General features: G+C 33.8%; 1 protein-coding gene across 1 annotated transcript in view; it reads left to right on the top strand.

Annotated features, from left to right (window-relative positions):
* The window catches only part of EXOC6 (exocyst complex component 6), a 212,743-nt gene that overhangs the window by 57,052 nt on the left and 135,691 nt on the right, over positions 1-20,000 (top strand). Inside the window, exons 6-8 of the mRNA XM_008568996.1 lie at positions 4,975-5,179; positions 11,580-11,735; positions 13,517-13,585. Of these exons, the coding sequence (XP_008567218.1) occupies positions 4,975-5,179; positions 11,580-11,735; positions 13,517-13,585 (430 nt within the window). The remainder of the gene's footprint in view (positions 1-4,974; positions 5,180-11,579; positions 11,736-13,516; positions 13,586-20,000) is intronic.

The following is a 20,000-nucleotide window of genomic DNA, read 5'->3' as shown; positions in this document are numbered from 1 at the left end:
CTTGGAAATCATCACTCCTGTCCTCACAAAAAAAGAAAAAAGCTAAACAAATTGAAAATCAGCAACCTTCCTTAGAAGCATCAGAGAACTGAGGTTACAGGGCAAACTGCTGCCCCTCAAACTGGAGAGACAGGCAAATATATAGTATCACAGTTTGCTGGGAGCAGAAGCCACTGCTGGAGTCTGGTAGGAGCACTTAAAAGGTGGTTAAGCATGTACTAGCTTAACTCCTGGGGGCCCTACTTTATGAAGGCTCCCACACTTTTATGAGTTTTACCTTCAGGAGCCCCACAAGATTCTCAGGGCAAAAACTGGAGAATACCAGGAGGGAGAGGGGAGGTGGGAAGGTAACTAGTTTGAGATAAGTAGAATGCTCTGTTCTCCTTAAAAAGGCACTCTGGCTGAATTTTGATATGAATTCCATTACCTTAGTAGATGTTGAGCTATTAAGACTTTCATTTACAGGGGCCGGCCCGGTGGCGCACTGGATAGTGCGCCGCTTGGGAAGCGCGGCGGCGCTCCCGCCCAAGGGTTCGGATCCCACATACAGACTGGTTCCCGCTCACTGGCTGAGCGAGGCGCGGGAGCAATGCCGAGGTTTGCAATCCCGTTGCCGGTCCCCGGTCCGGTGCGGGGGCAACACTGAGGGTTGCGATCCGTTGCCGGACACGGAAAAAAGACAAAAGACAAAAAAAAAAAAGACTTTCATTTACTTCTTGAGTCAGTTTTTATATCTTGTGTCGTTTCAAGAACTTTGACCACTTTAACTTTTTGATTTTATTGTCATAAAGTTACATATAATATTCTCTAATCATCCTTTTAATGTCTGTAGGATCTGTAGTAATATTATTCTTTTGTATTCCTGATATTAGTAATTTGTGTCTTCACCCCACTTCCCAGATTTGTCTGGTTAGAGGCTTATCAATTTTATTGATATTTTCAAAAAGATCTAACATTTGATTTTCTTTTCTCTTTGATTTCCATTTTTGTTTTTATTATTTCCATACTTACACTTGGGATTCAATTTTTTAATTCTTTTTCCATCTTCATAAATTGGAAGTTGGTAACACTGATTTTAGACCTTTCTTCTAATTTTTTAGTTAAAAATATTTTCTATTTTTCCTTGTGATTTTGTTTTAACTCTTAAGTTATCTCCAAATGTGTTGTTTAATTTCCAAATATTTAGGGGATTTTCTTTTTTCTTTTTTGGGTGGCTGGCCAGTACTGGGATCTGAACCTGTGGCTTTGGGATTATAAGGCTGCAGTCTAACAAATTTAGGGAATTTTATAGATATTTTATGATCTTTATCATTGATTTCTAGTTTAATACTGTTGGGCCAGTAAACATATTCTGTATGATTTTAATCTTTTGACATTTATTGAGATTTGTTTAGGGCTACGTTATAGATCTGTCTTGATGACTATTTCATGTGCACTTGAAGAGACTATGTATTCTACAACTGCTTTTAATCTTTTGACATTTATTGAGATTTGTTTAGGGCTACGTTATAGATCTGTCTTGATGAATATTTCATGTGCACTTGAAGAGACTATGTATTCTACAACTGCGGCTTTAATGTTCTAGAAATATCAAGTAGGTCATGTTAACTGTTAGTGTAAGTCTTTTTATATCCTTAGTGATTTTTTTGTCTTCCAGTTCTATCAATTATAGAGGGGTATTCAACTATTGTTGTTCAACTGTTATTATGGATTTATCTATTTTCTCTTTAGTTCTTTCAATTTTGCTTTATATATTTCAAAGTGCTGTTATTAGCTGTCTACACATTTATGATTGTTTTATATTCTTAATAATTAACCTTTTATCCTTATGAAATGTCCATTTTTACCTTTGGTAATATTCTGTGTTCTGAATTCTACTTTGGTATTGGTGTAGTCATTATAGTTATTCTGGCATACTTACTCTTAGTGTTTGCACATGTATCTTTTGACACCTTTTTACATTCAACCTGTCTTTATATTTAAAGTGTTTTTCTTGTCAACAGCATATAGTGGGTTCTGTTTTTTCTATTCAGTGGGTAGCCTCTGTTTTTTACTTGGAGTTCTTAGATTATTTACATTTAATGTAATTTTTGTTTTGGTTGACTTAAAAATTATTTTACTCTTTGTTTTCTATTTGTCTCATTATTTTTAGTTGTTGCTTTCCTTCCTGTCTTTTTTAGGATTAAGGTTTTTTTTTTTTACATTTTATTTATTTTTTATCTCTTCTACTTATTAGTTATACCTCTTTGATTAGTTTTTTAGGGGCTACTTTAGAGATTACAATATGCATGTTTAACTTATAACAGTCCACTTTCCAATAATATTATAATATTTCATGAGTAATATTAAAAACTTACAGTAATACAATTGTGTTTATCCTCATCCTGCCTGTTGAGCTCTTGTTTTTATATATTTTACTTGTAGCATATGGTATAAACTATCCATCTATTTAATGATAATGTTTATATACTTTAATGACAAGTAAAATAGATTCTTTTATACTTATGAATTTGTCCTTTCTGTTGCTCTTCTTCCCCTTTTTGGAGGCTTCTATCTGGTGTAATTTCCTTGAGCATGATGAACTTTATTATTTATTATAGTGCATATCTGCTGTAGGTAAATTTTCCTGCTTTTGTCTATCTGGAAATGTTTTTATTTTACTTCCATTTTTGAAGAATAATTTTTTCAGATATGGAGTTTTAGGTTGTCAGGGGTCCCCTTGCCTCAGCACTTTAAATATTATCTTTTATTGTCTTCTGTGCTCTATTGTCTCTGTTGAGAAGTTCTGCTGTCATTCTTATTGATGTTAGAAGGTTTGTGATAGTCTTTTTTTTGGCTGCTTTAAAGATTTTTCTCTTTATCCTTTGTTTTTATGAGTTTGACTGTGATATTCTTAGGTGTAGTTTTCCTTGTAGTTATATTTCTTGGGGTTTGTTTAGCTTACTGGATTTGTGGATTTATGTCTTTTTAAAATTTTTGGAAACTTTTTGTCCATCACCTCTTCCAGTATTTCTTCTGCCTGTTTTTTTCCTCTTTTTTTTTTCTTCTGGAACTCCAGTCACATGCATATTAGATTATTTAATGTTGTTTCATAAGTTTTATTGACTTATTTTTCCCTTCTCCCTTTTTTCTTTTTATATTTCAATTTGGGTAATTTTCAAATCTATCTTCAAATTTACTGAACCTGTTTCTGCAGATTATGACACTTCTCCCCCGCCCCTTTTTTTATTCTGTGTGTGTGTGTGTGTGTGTGTGTGTGTGTGTGTTTCAGTCTGCACAGTTTCTTCACATCTATGGACCATTTCTTCTCTGGTGTACAGTCTGCTGTCAAGCCCATTGAATAGATTCTTCATTTCTAATATTTGATTTTTTATTTTAAGCATTTCCATTTGATTCTTTGTTATAATTTCTGTTTCTCTGCTAAAATTCCCCATCTCTTTATAACATGTTGATTACCTTTTCTACTAGATTCTATAACATTTATAATAGTTATTTTAAATTTCTTATTTGTGAATTATAAGATCTAGGCCACCTGTTTGTATGTTTTCATTGACTTTTTTCTTTTAGTTATGAGTCAAATTTTTCTGCTTATTTGTGTATCTTGTAATTATTTTTTTTAATGTATGCAGGACATTGTATTTAAAAAGACTAATAGAAACTGAAGTAACCATTTCTATGATAGGACAAATTATGGTGAAGTGGAAATGCTCAAGGGAAGGCAGATGATTTAAGAACAGTGGCATACTTCATACCTTGTGGCCCAGAGAACCATTAGAATACTCACATGTTGTCCATTTAGTGATGACAAACACCCTTTTAAAAGTATCTCATTATAAGAACAGACATCTTGTCAGAGATTTAACACAGAGGGAAATACACTCTAGTGCTATTTATAAAAAATAAAAAGTCCGAGACTTAAACTTCCAACAATAAGGACATCATTACTTTATGATAACAGACTTACAAATAGAGTCATAATCTGTTTTTAAGTAATTATATTTATAAGGTAAATTGTATTATATATTGTTAAGTAGCATGTAAGCATATAGAACTGTTAATGTAGATATATGACTGGGGAGAAATATGGCCAAATATTAATGAGATAATTACTACATGATAGCATCAGATTATGGGTGCTTTTTATTTTCCCCTTACAGTTTTTGTATTTTTCTAATGGGTACGGGTTACTGTTACAATTTTTAAAAAGCAGCATCATGTAGACCTAAAGAGAAATGGTAATCTATTATGGTGTAGATTTTGCTTGCATTTAGAAATAGATGAAGCTTAGGAGATCTGTGGCTAAATTTTAGAAAGGATCCAGGGTGTAATCTCTGACTTTTGATCTCTGCTGAAGATTATAGTTTTCTGTGTGTCTTAACCCTGATATGAAGCTTAGGAGATCTGTGGCTAAATTTTAGAAAGGATCCAGGGTGTAATCTCTGACTTTTGCTCTCTGCTGAAGATTATAGTTTTCTGTGTGTCTTAACCCTGATATCTTTTTTTTATGGTGATAGTGTATGGATGGATACTATGATTAGAGAGATAGTATGAAATCATTTATCAAGTAGCTAAATATTATAATTCAGAAATTTGAAAATATGAGATTTCCTCAAAGAGTTTGTGGAAAAATATAATTAAAAGATAATATGAATCTTTCCATGAACTTTTTGAAGTACCTCCTCTTATAATATGCACTTCAGGTATTGTCATGACTATGATAATGTTCTTGATGTTATAGATTTTGATGAAGTAAAATAAGGACGTTTTATATTATTGTAAACCATGAATTTTCAGACTGCAACTTGTTCATATGGTTTATAGTTTGTGCTTAATAAATAGAAATAAATGTTAATTTTACTTGTTATAAGTATATCCTTTTTGATGGGAATGATAGACTGATTGATTATTTGAATTTACTTACAAAATCAATGTGATAAGAACTTTTTATAGAGTCTTCTTTTTAACTTCTCATAGGTATTATTCTGCCCTAAAAACTATGGAACAATTAGAGAACGTGTACTTTCCCCGGGTTAGTCAATACCGGTTTTGTCAGCTAATGATAGAAAATCTTCCTAAACTTCGTGAGGCCATTAAAGAAATCTCCATGTCTGATCTCAAAGACTTTTTGGAAAGCATTCGAAAACATTCTGACAAAATAGGTGAAACAGCAATGAAACAGGTGAGATTAAAAAGGAGTACTTTAATTTAATATTATTTGATAAGCTAAGATATAGAATATATCCAAGGTTTACTTCTTCAGCTTACAGAAAATGCTTATTTTTGTTTACTTTTACCTTTTTCTTATCTTTGCTGGTTCTTGCTAAGAATGAATTTGTCAGTGTTTTCTTTGGTTTTGCAGTTATTCCTTATTTAAGTAAAGTGAGTCTAACTTGAATTCTTCAGTTACTCACTAGCGGAACTCACCAGCTAAACTCTTGGCACGTAAGTGGTATTAGACTTTGCCAGAAGCCAAATCTGATTTAAAATTAGTGAAAAAGTGGCGGCCATAAAGGACAGTGGGAGCCCTTTTATGCTAAGGTTCTAAATTGTTCTTTTTAAAACAAATTAAAAGTATTAACTTTGAATTTAGAACTCCTATAATTCAATAATAAAAAGACAAACAATGGGAAAAGATTCGGCAGTTATAAAGTTAATATACCTAACTTTTGAATCAGCTGTTCTACCTCTAGGTATTTGTCAATGAGAAATGAAAATATGGCCTCACAGTGTTCAGCTTTATTCACAATAAGCCAAAAACTGGAAACAACCTAAATATCTATCAAAAGGAAAATGGACACACAAATTGTGGTATATTCGTACAATGCAATACAGTACTTAGCAATAAAAAGGAGTGAATTAATGATAATGCAGCCACATATATGAATCTCACAGATGTGTTGAGCCACAGAAGTTGAACACAAAAGGCACAAACTGTGTGATTCTGCTATCTAAAGCAGGCAAAACTAATTTAAGGTGAAAAAAACCAGAACAGTGGTTGCCTCAGGGTGGGGAGATTGCCTGGGAAAAGACACAGGGAAGCTTTCTGGGGAGATGGAAATGTTCTATACCATGATAAAAGTGTATTTGTCAGAATTTTACAGCTAAGCTCTTTATATTTCAATTTATATACATCTTCAAAGAAAACTATAAAATATAATTGGGGTGTGTATGGAGTGAGTGGGCAAAGGTATAGATGAAACAAGAATGTAAAAATATTAGTTGTTGAAGATAAGTGATGGATATATGGGAGTTTATTATACTAATCTGTTTACTTTGTTTGTATTTGAAATTCTGAATAAGTTTAAAAATGATTATAATTTAATTAAAATTGCCAAGAGTTAGCTATTAAAACTTCTAATAATCACAATGTTATAGAAATGAAACTGCTCAGTATGATTTCTAATGCCTGATTTTTCCCCCAAGTATTATGCACTACTTTAGAGAACGAAAATGATTATAATTTAATTAAAATTGCCAAGAGTTAGCTATTAAAACTTCTAATAATCACAGTGTTATAGAAATGAAACTGCTCAGTATGATTTCTAATGCCTGATTTTTCCCCCAAGTATTATGCACTACTTTAGAGAACACTTTATTATTCTAATTAAAGAAGTACATCTATAACAGACTTGTCAAATCAGAGGAAATTAAAATTCATTATATGAGCATTTTAACTTCTTAAAGGATTATCTATAAATCATGTAATATCTATTATGATAGTATACTCTGCTAATTTTTTTTTCTTTTTTTTGATTGAGGTGAAATTCATGTAACAAAGGTAACCATTTTGAAGTAAACAATTTAGCTACAATTAGTACAGACCAATGTTATGCAACCATCATTTTTATCTAGGTCCAAAACACTTTCATCACCCCCAAAATACTCAATACTTATTAAGCAGTTTTTCTCTATTCCTACCTACTCCCAGTCTGTGGCAACCAATCTGTGTTGTGTCTCAATGGATTTACCTATTTTGAATATTTCATATGAATGAAATCATATAATATGTGACCTTTTGTGTCTGGCTACTCTATATTAATTTGCTTTGTTTAATAGATGGTTTATTCTAAGGATATATTGATCTTGAAAATTCTTTACCAGGATCATGTAAATTGTGGGATAACAGCTTCTGCATTCTTAGTCTTAACAAACGTGGGCATTTTCAGTGTTGAAATAAAATAAGCTCGCAACTTTATGTTATAGTTACTTGTGTGGGGTTAATGGACATTTTAGGGAGCTGGGCCAAAGAGTGAACCAGTTCCTGTTATCAACACATATATATGCCAACTTAGGAAATACATGGTTCCACATAATTTCAAGGCTTCAGAAAATTAAATAGGCATTTACAGAGGGTCTGGTCAAGATGGTGGAATAGATGGTCCCCAGGATCATTCTCTACCACAAATCAACCGATTTACAACTATTAAAAAGCAACAAAAGCCAAGCTGGGGCTGCTAGAGCTCAGGGAAAGAGGAGGGGAGAGACCTATGGAGTGCATGAAAGTGGGAGAAGCCATGATGAGAGAAAGAATCACTCCAACCATTTCGGGCCCTGGCCATTTTAAGGCTGGAGCTGGTGAGTGCATGGAGCAGGAGCAGGCAAAAGCCACAACTGTGGCCTTCAGATGGAGTTGCTTGGAGGTGACAGGGGAGAAGAGGGCCTTGGTGGCCCCCAGGTCAGCAAGACCATTAATAGGGTTCCCGTGGACCCACATAGGAGTGAGGAGCTACAACAACTGAAAAAAAGGAGCCACTCAGAGGCCAGTGAGTCACTGCAAGGGACTGGCATATGGCCTGTCACATGGGAAGTGTTTGGAGCATGGGCAGTAGGGGAGATGGGCCCACCAGGAGAACACCAGGGCACAGCAAAGATAGCTGATCTGCCCCCCAGTCAGCATAGGACCACTCAGTGGATACTGGTTAGGAATTTAGAACCACAGGGGGTACAGTTTGCTGAAAAGACTCAGGCCCAGACCAGAGTTTCTGTACAACCCAGGTGTACCAGATCTCACAAGTCCCAGAAGCACCTATAAAGTCAACCATTAAAACCTGAGCTGCACAAAAAGCCTTCCCCAGGGAATCAGCAGCAAGGCAACAATTTAGCTCAACCACACAGCTCAAGTGCAGGTTCCCACAGGAAGTTCCCCCACTTTAGAAGTAAGCAAAGGACAGCAAATTAGTTCCAGTGCAGAGTTTAAGTGGTAGGAACAGTAAATAATCCAACACAGAACTGAAAGAAAAAACAAAATACCCACAGGCCAGAGACAAAACTTGATATTAACTAGTAAGGGTCTCTCATCACCAAAGAACACCTATAAAATGTGGAAGGACCAGAAGTCCCCTGGACTACCAAGCCAGGGAGGGGGGAAGATGGGAGGCCCCAGCCATGCTGCATGATACCCACAATCAGTCCCAAGGGTGGGGAGCTGAGAGCCTCAGCCGCACCCCCTAACACCTGCAACCAGCCAGTGACAACCACTGAGGAAGCACCCTGGGCTCTCCCGAACTGGAGCGGTGGGGGACTGAGGGTCTTGGCCAGGCCCCCTGACACCTGCAACCAGCCCAGTGACGACCACCAAGCCACTGCAGGAAGTACCCTGGGCTCTCTGGAGTCAGGGTGGTGGGGGGCCGAGGGCCTCAGCCACAACCAGCCCAGCGACGACTACTGAGCCACCACAGGAAGAGCCTTGGGCTGTCCAGAGCTGGGTGGTGGGAGATGAGGACCTTGACCATGCATTCCCCAATACTCGCAATCAGCCCAGCAATGACCACCAAGCTGCTGCAGGAAGCACCCTGGGCTCCCAAGCCGTGGCAGTGGTGAGGGGGCAAGGACTTCAGCCACACCTCTTTGACATTTGCACCCAAAGCCCCCTGGTCTCCCATGCAGGAATGAAGGGGGTGCCACAGGTCTCAACCCCACCCTTCCTCCTTCTCCCACCCTATTTCCTTCCCCTTTCCCCTCTCTTCCACCCTCCAAGTGCTCCACAACAACATCATAGAATGTAAAAAAAAAAAGTAATATTAATAAATAAAAAAAATTAAACATTTTCTCCTCTATAGATAAACAAGGCAACATATCTTATGTACATTTGTGTATGTATCATAGCTTTTGTTTTTTCTGATGTTTTAAAATTTACATGTATGATTTTTCATTTACAAAATAATTAGTGGTAATTCTTTTGCAGAATTTTCACAGTGCTCTAAACCAAAGGTCATTAAAATTATTGAATCACAATTTACCTTGAGTCATTCAAGGGAAGAGGAGTATACTCTTTGGTAATTGATATGAAACTAACTATAGATGGGAAAAAAAGAGTAATCTTTTTCCTTTAGTACTTAATACATTTCAAAGAATTATAAGACAAAACTGAGAATTTTGGCAGATCACTGGACACCATAGAGCATTCCATCTGAAAATTTTAGTACTGAAACTATAACAACAAATTAAGGACTCAGTGTACAGATGGCAGAACAGGTTAGACACAGTTGAAAAGAGAAAGTTGATGAACCAGAAAATAAGTCAGAAGAAAATATTCAAATTGAAGCTCAGAAAGACAAAACGATGGAAAGTACAGAAGAGTTGAAAGACATGTGAGATAAGATGAAAAGGTCTGACATGTGTAATTATTGTTCCAGTAGGAGAAAAGAGAGAGCATAGGGCAGAAACAATATGGATAGAACTTGAAACCAAGGATAGAAAAAGTGCTGTGAATTCTAAGCAGGATAAATATAAAAATCAGTGCTTGAGCATATCATGTAAAATGCTAAAAACTGAAGATAAGAAACATCTTAAAAACAGCCAGAGGAAAAAAATACATGTATCTCCTTCAAAAGAGCAACAACGATAACGATAGCTGACTCCTTAACAGAATCAGTGGAAGCCAAAAAGTACTGATAAACAATATTTGTCAAACTGGAATTCTATAGCCAGTAAAAATATCTTTTAGAAATGGAAGTGAAATGAAGATATTTTTCAGATGAACAAAAATCTAGAAAATTTGTCTCCAGCAGATCTACACTAAAGGAAATATTAGTGTTTTTCATACAGAAAGAAAATTATCTCAGAAGCTCAGAGATGCAGGAAGTAATTGGAAAGGGCAAATATTTTGGGCAAAATTACATTTGACTGTATAAAACAAAAACATCCTGTGGAGTTTATATAGAATTACAGTGCAAAACAAAAACATCATATAAGTTGGGAGGGGAATTGATAACGGATTTTAAAAACTCAAATTATGCTGCTTGCAGGAGGCATACCTTATCAAAAACATCCTGTGGAGTTTATATAGAATTACAGTGCAAAACAAAAACATCATATAAGTTGAGAGGGGAATTGATAACGGATTTTAAAAACTCAAATTATGCTGCTTGCAGGAGGCATACCTTACGTATAACCATACAGGTTAAGGCTGAAAGTGAAAGGATTGAAAAAGATATACCATGCAAACACTAACTAAAGAAAGCTGATGTATGTATGAGAGATCATCCAAAGACCCCTTCATAGAAACCTTCATGGAAAGATTTTCTATGAACTTTTTGAGGTACCCTTGTATATTAATATGAAAGTAGGCCATAAGACAAAATGCATTTGTAGAGCAAGAAAGAGGAACATTTCATAGTGATAAAAGGTTCAGTTCATCAGGAAAATGAACAATTCTAAATTTGTTTCCATCTAATAGCATGGTCTCAAAATATAAAAGGCAAAATAACAGAATTAAAAGATTAGTAGCTTGACAATAGACAAACCTCATGGAAGATTTTCCTACGCTCTTCTTAGCAACTGTAGAGCCAACAGATAAATCAGTAAGAATACAGACCTTTTAAATAGAAGATTAACAACTCTGACCTAATTTACATGTATGCAACACTGTACCCCATGATTTTAGAATATACATTTTTTCCTAGAACACTTACCAAAATAGATTATATTCTGGTCCATAGGGCAAATGTCAGTAAATTTCAGAGTTGAAATAATATAGAGTACATTCTGTGACCACACTGAAATTACTCCAGAAATTAGCAACAAACAGTAACTTGAAAATCCTTGTATGCTTGGAAATTAAGAAATAAAATTCTAAATAACCCGTGGATCAAAGAAGAAACTACAATTGAAACCAGAAAATATTTTGAACTGAGTTATAATGAAATGTGACATATCAAAACTTGTAGGATGCAATAAAAGTCACGTTTAAAGGGAAATATACAGTCTTAAATTCATAAATTAGGAAAGAAAAGCTGAAATCAATGATCTAAGTAGCCACAAAAAATTAAACCCCCCCAAAATAAAAGGAAATAATCAAGATATGAGCAGACATCAACATAATCAAAACAAAATACAGAAGGGAAGATGAACGTAGCCAAAAGTTGGTTCTTAGTGTTTTCAAATAAAATTGATAAACCCCTGCAAGGCTGTTTAGAAAGGATGAGAAGTAGCACAAATCATGAATAAGAAGGGACATCACTACAGATCCTATACCTACAGACATTAAAAAGATAAGACCACATAATGAACAAATATTTTGAACCAATTTTGACCATAATTAATTTGAAATAATCTGAAATTTTCTGTCTCCAAAACAGGCACAGCAGCAGAAAACCTTCAGTATTGCTCTGCAGAAGCAAAACAATGTGAAATTTGGGAAAAATATGTATATAAATCATGATAGAATCCCAGAAGAAAGGAATGAAATTGTATTGAAACATGCACTTGAGGAAGAGGATGAGAATGAAGAGGAGGTGATGGGGTTTTTCTTTCTTTCTTTATCTATTATCGGGTAAACTTTTTCTTTTGGATTATAAGGCATATCCATGTGTCTCTTAGTCTTCCCATGTGCAAATTGAATTTATATCCATCAGATTGTAATGAGCTATTAGGGCACTGGAGTTATCTGAAATATTAGACTATGTAATTGACAGATAAACAGAATATATTGCAGATTATATTTATAAGCCATAGATAGTGGAACCTAGGTGTTCTGTTACAATTAATAGTAAAAATCTAATGATTTTTTTTTTATGATTATCACTCATATTTGAATGATCTGTGGCAAAATTTTTATTTTATAATATCATGACCTTGTCCTTTGGCCTAATTTTGGATAGCCTACTTTTTTTCAATTGGTACTGACATACTGCAAAATAATTCTAATATGATTAAATTTAAGGTTTTTTATTTTTAAAATGTTCTAATAAGTCTAGAAATCTTGAAATTATCCTTAAATATTTACTTTCTTTTACACTCCAAATTCATTCTCTTGTCCTATTGCTTTTTTAATTCTCTCCACAAAGTCTTCTATAGAGCCTACTTTTTACCTTCCTTTTGAATTCCTTTTGAATTTAGTTGATATCATAGGGAGCCTAGTTATTCCCAATTATTTATAAGTTTGGCCTTATCAATGAGATTTTAAATTCTTTTTCTAAGGACCTAATTGGGGCACAGTAAGAACTTTTAATCGAACCATTTGAATCGAACCATGTGAATTGAACCGCATTGTATGCATGTATGTATACATATGTATACATAGGAAGACAGTTAAATATCTTCCTAGTGTGGAATTAGTGTGCCCTGATTAGTCCCTTGAAATTAATGTTTTTGAAATCTACTTTTTTGTTCTTAATATTCAGAGGATGTCTGTATTCTCTTCCCCCTTGAAGTTCAGAATGGCAAAAATAGACCATCTGGTTTGATTACTTCAGTTTTTCCCGGTCTGTATTGCATATCTTTAACTGCTGGGAGCATCGCCATCATGTCTTATCCCCAAATCCATACTGTGAGAGTAACTTGGTTGTTTCTCTCTTCTCTCAGATCTATTTTACTATTACTGCATTTTGTTTCTATCATTTTCCCTAATAAGAAATATTATAATAAAAATGATCCAAGTCCATTCTGGGGATTCACGAGAATAGAAATGAGTTCCTTTAAAAAAGGTTTATGTTTTTCTCAGGTTTGAGAAATTTTATACTACTATATTTCATCAGTTCTAAGGTGCTTTTTTTTCACATAATAACATTTCAGAATTCAGGGTACATCTTAAAATTTATGGTGTCATAGTTTCAAGTAGTGTTTTTTTCTTTCTTAGTCATCTGGAAAATAATGGCGATTGTGTCTTCGATTCAGTACAATAATGGTAAATTATATTATTTAGTTGCTTAAGAGAAGGAACTTTGTCTATAATGAAACCATAAATACTTGCATATTTTTACCCAAAGCAATAATGAGGTATCTAGTTATTCATAGCAATTTTCTGGTAGTCCACCAAACATGTTAAAGATATTCAGTCTCTCTCCTCTGTTACCTTTTAATCTAAAACATTCAATAATAATAAGCAAATAAAGAATAAACTAACAAATGCCAAAATGAAATAAAAATATTATTATAGTGTATGCTTTCTATGGGAAAATTGAATAAATGTTATAACACGAAGTCCACGAATCTCCTTGTCTGTCTTTGGCTTTTATATTATTCGATAGTTGATTAATAGTTTGACTATAGTTTTTTTAATGGTTTTATTTTTCAGGTCTTAACTGTTCAGGATCTTGTTGATTTTTCCCCTGTTTACCGATGTTTACACATTTATTCTGTTTTGGTAAGTTGGTTTTACGTGTATGCTTTACGTTTTATTATACATATATACACACACATATTTTTGTTATTAAAAAGGCATGTATGTGTTTTAGGCATTAAAGGTTGATCATAAGCTCAGATAGCTATAAATCTTCATACAAAAAAAAGTTTATGAAATATCCACCGTTTGTAGGGCACTTACTTTTTTTTTTTTAAACTTATCATAGTCTAATTCCAAGTGATACACAACTTCCTGTGTAAGAACCTTCCAGTAGCATTCTTCTGTTTCTCCCTTCTTGCCTTTGCATTATTGTTGCATCACAGTTACTTATGTTACTTCTACATATGTTTACTCCATACTACATTGTTCTTATTTTTCATTAGTCAGTTATTTTTTAAATAACCGCTTTATTGAGATATAATTCACATACCAAAACTTCACCCTTTTAAAGTATACAATTCAGTGGTTTTAACATCTTTACGAGGATGTGAAGCCATTACCATTTTCTAGTTTCAGAATATTTCATTACCCCAAAAAGAAACTGCTTAACCATTCCCAATCACTCCTCATTCTCCCCTCCCCCTGCCCTTGGCAACCACAAATTTACTTTCTGTCTCTCTGGATTTGCCTGTTCTGGTTATTTTATATAAATGGAATGACACTATATGTGGCTTTTTATGTCTGGCTTCTTTTATGGAAGTGCAAGTTTAGGTTATTGATGGAGATCTTTCTTCTTTTTTAATGTAGGACTTTACAGCTATAAATTTCTCTCTAAGCACTGCTTTAGCTGCATCCCATGAGTTTTGGTATGTTGTGTTTTTGTTTCCATTCATCTCAGAAGTATTTTCTATTTACCCTTGTCTTTATTTCTTTAACCCATTGGTTATTTTGGAGTGTTTGTTCAACTCCCATATGTTTCTGAATTTCCAAATGTCCTTCTGTTATTGATTACTAGTTTAATTTCATTGTGATCAGAGGTCATATTTTGCATGATTTCAATCCTTTTAAATTTATTGAGGCTTATTTTATGGCCCAACATATGGTCTATCCTGGAGTGTGTTCCATGTTCATTTGAGAAGAATGTGTAACTGGCTATTGTTGGGTGGTGTGTTCAATAGACATCTGTTAAGTTTAGTTGATTGACAGTGTTGTTCAAGACTTCTGTTTCCTTGTTGATCTTCTGCCTCTTCTATCTGTTATTGAAAGTAGTGGCGTTGTCTGTTTCTTCCTTCAGTTCTGCTAGTTTTTGCTCCATGTATTTTGGGGGCTTTGTTGGTAGGTAAATAAATATTTATAATTGTCAGGATTTACATCTGCTATTTGCCATTTGTTTTAATATGTCTTACATTTTTTTGTTTCTTCACTACTTGAGAAACATTTTCTATTTCTCCATTACTGTCTTCCTTTGCATTAAATATATATTTTTCATTTTAATTCCTTTGTCATTTATTTATACACTCATATACATAGTATATGTAAAATATACATAAATGTATACAAGAGTACTTCAGAAAGTTGTGGAAAAATAGAAATGAAAAGTAATATGAATCTTTCCATGAAATTTTTGTTAAAAATTTCTACGGTTATGTTGGGCATTAGAGTCAAATAGTAAAGTGCTTAGTATAATACCCAGTATAAAAACAGCACTCACTAAATGTTAAAAGGATTATTGTAAAGGGTTACATTAATATGTATGATTTCAAGGTCTAGATTTGTTGACTAGTTGGGCATTAGAGTCAAATAGTAAAGTGCTTAGTATAATACCCAGTATAAAAACAGCACTCAGTAAATGTTAAAAGGATTATTGTAAAGGGTTACATTAATATGTATGATTTTCAAGGTCTAGATTTGTTGACTAAAAGTCCATTTTAACCAAAAGAGCTCTGTGTCCAAAATCCTTAGGGTAACATTTCTGCTTTGTTTGATCAAATATAAGTGTTCTATGGAAAGAAATTAGGTATACTGTCAAAAAAGGGGTTCTCTTTTGAAAATGCTGCAAATAATATCCACAATATAATTTACCATTTTTCAGGCTTTGAGAAATCCTAAGAGCTTTTATGAATTTTCTTAGCTGGCTATGTTCTAAACTTTGTGAGCACAGGGACCATTTTTCTTAGGATATTGAGTACAGAATGAATTTCCAAATGTGTTTGGTGAATACTGAATGTTGTATGAAAATTGCTGCCTTAGGAGTTTTAAAGTTATGTGAAGGCTTTCCATGGGGTCCTGGGCTACAAATTTTAAGGAAATAATTTTTAGATCCTCAGATTTTTTCTAAAAATGATCTGTCTAGGAACCCTAGCCTGTCTTCACAATAGTTCTCTTACAATTAGAGCTCTGCTCAGATCCCCTTGGGTTCCTTTTCATAGGAACTAGAAATGCCTTGGAGTCTATTACAACCCCACTCCACAACGAATTACCAGGGTGTAAGTTAGTAAGTTATGATACGTGGGTGTGGGCCTAGATTTCTTGCCTAGATTGGGATAACTCTGAGATATAACTTATACTCTGAAGTTGCATGTGGAATCAGTCTGAAGCCCACTTTCTTGGAGACTTTTTTTTGCCTGAGATGACACTCTTTGATTGGCTTCCTCTTGTTTCCTCTCTTGTTTTCTTTACTTTTTGAACAGTCTTCCTTTTGAGAATTTCTTTAGTTTATCACTGATCTCAGGTTCTATTTCTAGGAAAGCTACCTAAGATACCGACAATATTAGTTATCTATTGCTGCACAACACACTGGCTTAAAACCTTGAATATTTATTATTTCACAGGGTCAGCAGTCTGGAAGTGTCTTAGCTGGGTGCTTCTGGCTAAAAGTCTCTCCTGAGGCTCTAGGCAAGATGTCAGTGAGGGCTGCATCTTAACAGGGGCTGGAGGATTTGCTTTTATGATGGCAGTTGGCAGAAGGCCTCAGTTCCTTGCCACATGGGCTCTCAACAAGACTGCCTAAAAGTCCTCATGACATGGCAGCTGGTTTCCACCAGAGTGAGTGATCTAAGAGAGAAATCAAGATGGAAGCCATAATATTCTTTATAACCCAGTATCAGTAGTGGCATACCATTACTTCTGCTTTACCCTATTGGTCACATTGACCAACTTTGGTACAGTGTGGGAGGGGACTACATCAGGATATGAATACCATAAAGTGGGAATCTTTGAAGGCCATCTTGGAGGCTACCATACTTACTTTATGAAAGAAAGTCAGCTTTATAAAAGAAAATCATATCTTTCACTGATACTCAATATGACCATAGTGCATTATCTTGATGTATAAAAACTTCCAGGATGCAAAATAAAGGAAACATCTCCTTTAATGATTCATCGAGGGATTGAACACACAAACGGGTTCATTCCTTTTCCTTCTTGCAAGATTTCTGTTAAGGGTAAATCATGTTAGAAACAGAATATTTTGTCCTGTGGTAGGATGTTAGTTCAGAAACATGGTAGGGAATAATGCCAGTTTCCTTTTAATGACCTGGTGTTTTTTATCCCCAACTATTAACAGCCAATATAATGTTTTAAAGAGGGAATCCTGTGAGATGACAGCAGAGAGAACATAGAAAATTTTGAATGCTAAAACTGTGTCCTCTGTGTTTAAATGTAAACAATGATTTTGACTAACCTTAATACTCTTCCTTAGGATTTGTCGTTTGCTATAAAGGAATACACCTTTAAACAGTTCAAAAGATATGGGTTAGTAAAGCTGAATCTTTTAAACATAACTGGAGTGCCAAAATTTTCAGTTTACACTGGCCTGGTTTTTCAAATTCATGTATATTGTGATTCAGTAAAGTGGTTAAAGCTGGTTTATCAATTGTGTCATAAGTGTAAATTCAATTACATGTTTAATGTTTTCTACTTCATATTTTAAAAAGCAAAACCTGACTGGTAGTTTTTAGCAATTTATACCGTTTTCTTTTGTTAAATACCCAGAAAAAGCACGATCATCATATCTAACAGAATTAATGGAGTTATGCCTGGTTTGTATACTTGGTTTTATTTCATTATTTCCAAAAGTTGAGCACCAGAGTTTTATGTATGTCCTCATATTTGTTAAGGCATAAAGTATTGCTTATCATACTCCTTGCTTCATAAATAACTTAGAATTTTAGCTATATTTTATATTGCATTATTACAAATTAATAAGAAAAAGAATTAGTAATAAGAAACTGATTTATTTTCTTTAAGGTGCATGGTTGAATAAAACAATCACTTTAGGTTTAAATCTTAATTTTGACTGCTTTTTGTAATCCTGTAATTTATTTCTCAGTGGTTTTCATAAAATAATATTCCTCAAGACACATGTTAACATATTTGTTTGAAGTGAAACATGAAGTCAGACCTTTTTCTGAGAGATATTAAATACAATTTGACTTATTAGTTTGACTGTGAGGACTGGCTTTGCTGACTAGGCTTTAGGTTTTAGGGTGGACATTTTTTGTAAGTTAAATGCCCTAAATCTGTAGCTCAGACTGTTTAACCTAAAAGTATATTAGTAATGGAGGGAAAAAAAGCCTCATTTATTCTATTAAGATATTCATTTCCAATAAAAATTTATTGTATGGTTTACTTATTATCAAAATGTTTAATATGCTGTTTGGATCAGTTAAGTACTAATTGTAATGATTTAACCCAAAAGAAAAAAAAAACACCTTAATACCTAAAGAATTATTATTTTGGAAATAAAATAAAAGAAAAAACGAATATGCTGTTTGGATCAGTTAAGTACTAATTGTAATGATTTAACCCAAAAGAAAAAAAAAAAACACCTTAATACCTAAAGAATTATTATTTTGGAAATAAAATAAAAGAAAAAACATATTACGTTAGAAAAAACACATTTAATTAAAAACATTTCTGTAAGGGTAGTGTACTGGAAATATGAATTCAAAAAGAGGAAGGAAAAATGTAATCTTTCTAAATGTTAATGAAGAGTGTGTTGATATATCTATAAAATGAATGATGGATTAAATATGTTTAAATGAGGATGTAACTTTTTATTTTAAAATTCTAACTTTATAATATGCTTCATATTGTATCCTTTGCATTTATTTAACCTCATGGGGAAAAAAATTTAGTTACCATATTAAAACTGTGTGAGGGGGGCCATAGTTTTTTTTGAAATTTTTAAAATAATTTGAGTACAGAAAAATTGGAAGAACTTCCCTAGGGGAAGCCTAGGTAAAAATATCTTCTGCATTATGAGTGTACTTTAGAGCGCACTTAGAAAAGTCATGTTTTTGTAGCTATTTAATATAAAGAAAATAAAATCAGAATCTTTTTTCAGTGAAAATATGGGTTTTGACATTTTTTTTCCTGTTAATTTTTTCTTTTGCCTTCTCTTTAGAACTTACATACATATAGTCATTCATTTATTTGTTCAATTATTCATTCAACAGATATTTAAGTGGCTTCCATATGCCAAACTTTCTTCTAAATGATGAGGATACAATGGTGAGCTAATGGATATGGACCATGTTCTAAAAGGCTTAAAATCAAGTGGAAAAGATAGATCTCTGTTGTCCCATATTGGTAGCCACTAGCTATATGTGTCATTTAAATTAAAATTAATTAAAATTAAACAAAATTAAAAAGTCAGTGTCTCAGTTGTCTTAGCCACATTTCAGATGCTCAGTAGCCACATGTGTCTCGTGGCTACCATATTGGTGCAGACGTAGAAAACTTCGATCGTCACAGAAAGTTCTATTGGACAGCACTGAGACTAATAATAAGGAAATTATATCATGGTATGATAAGTGCTGTGGTGGGAAGTATAGTTTGTTATAACAGAAAATAACAATCCTTCAGAAGTTAGGGGAGGCTTTCTAAAGGAAGTGACATTTATAGCGAGTCCTAAAGGATAAGTAAAAGTCATACAGGGAAAGGGAACTGGGAAGCATATTTCAGGAATTGCATGTGCAGAAGCATGGAAGTAAAAAGAATAGTATACTGGATATACTGAGAGGAAGTGACAGGAGGTTAGGTAGGAGCTGGAGGAAGATGCCACATCATATAGGGCCTCATATACCATGTTTAGAAGTTTAGGCTTGACAGCTTATCTTTGGTTTAGTTTCCCTCACTGACAGTTGTATTTTGGTTTGGTCAGTTAAAAGTCTCTAAAGCCTAAGTGATAAGTTGGGCAAATGTCAAATTGTTTGAATTTAACTTTATTCTTCCTAATGGCCATGATACCAAACAAAGTTACTATCTTTGAACTATGAGGGGTCTTCAAAACGTTTGTGGAAAGGTTGTATTATCTTTTAATTACATGTTTCTGTGATCTTTTTGAACTACCCTCATATAATGCCAAAACCTTGTGCTTAACATTCAATATGAAATGCCATTCAGTATTTATAATGCAGTTAGAAAATTTAAAAAGATTGTTAGGGGGTAAAGAAGTATCTGTTTTAGCTGTGTGTATGTATTTTTTTTTATT

Source organism: Galeopterus variegatus, unplaced genomic scaffold, assembly GCF_000696425.1.
Source record: "Galeopterus variegatus unplaced genomic scaffold, G_variegatus-3.0.2 Scaffold457, whole genome shotgun sequence".
Lineage (NCBI taxonomy): Eukaryota > Metazoa > Chordata > Mammalia > Dermoptera > Cynocephalidae > Galeopterus > Galeopterus variegatus.
The sequence above is the reverse complement of the archived record's forward strand: the minus strand, read 5'-3'. Positions and strand labels throughout refer to the sequence as shown.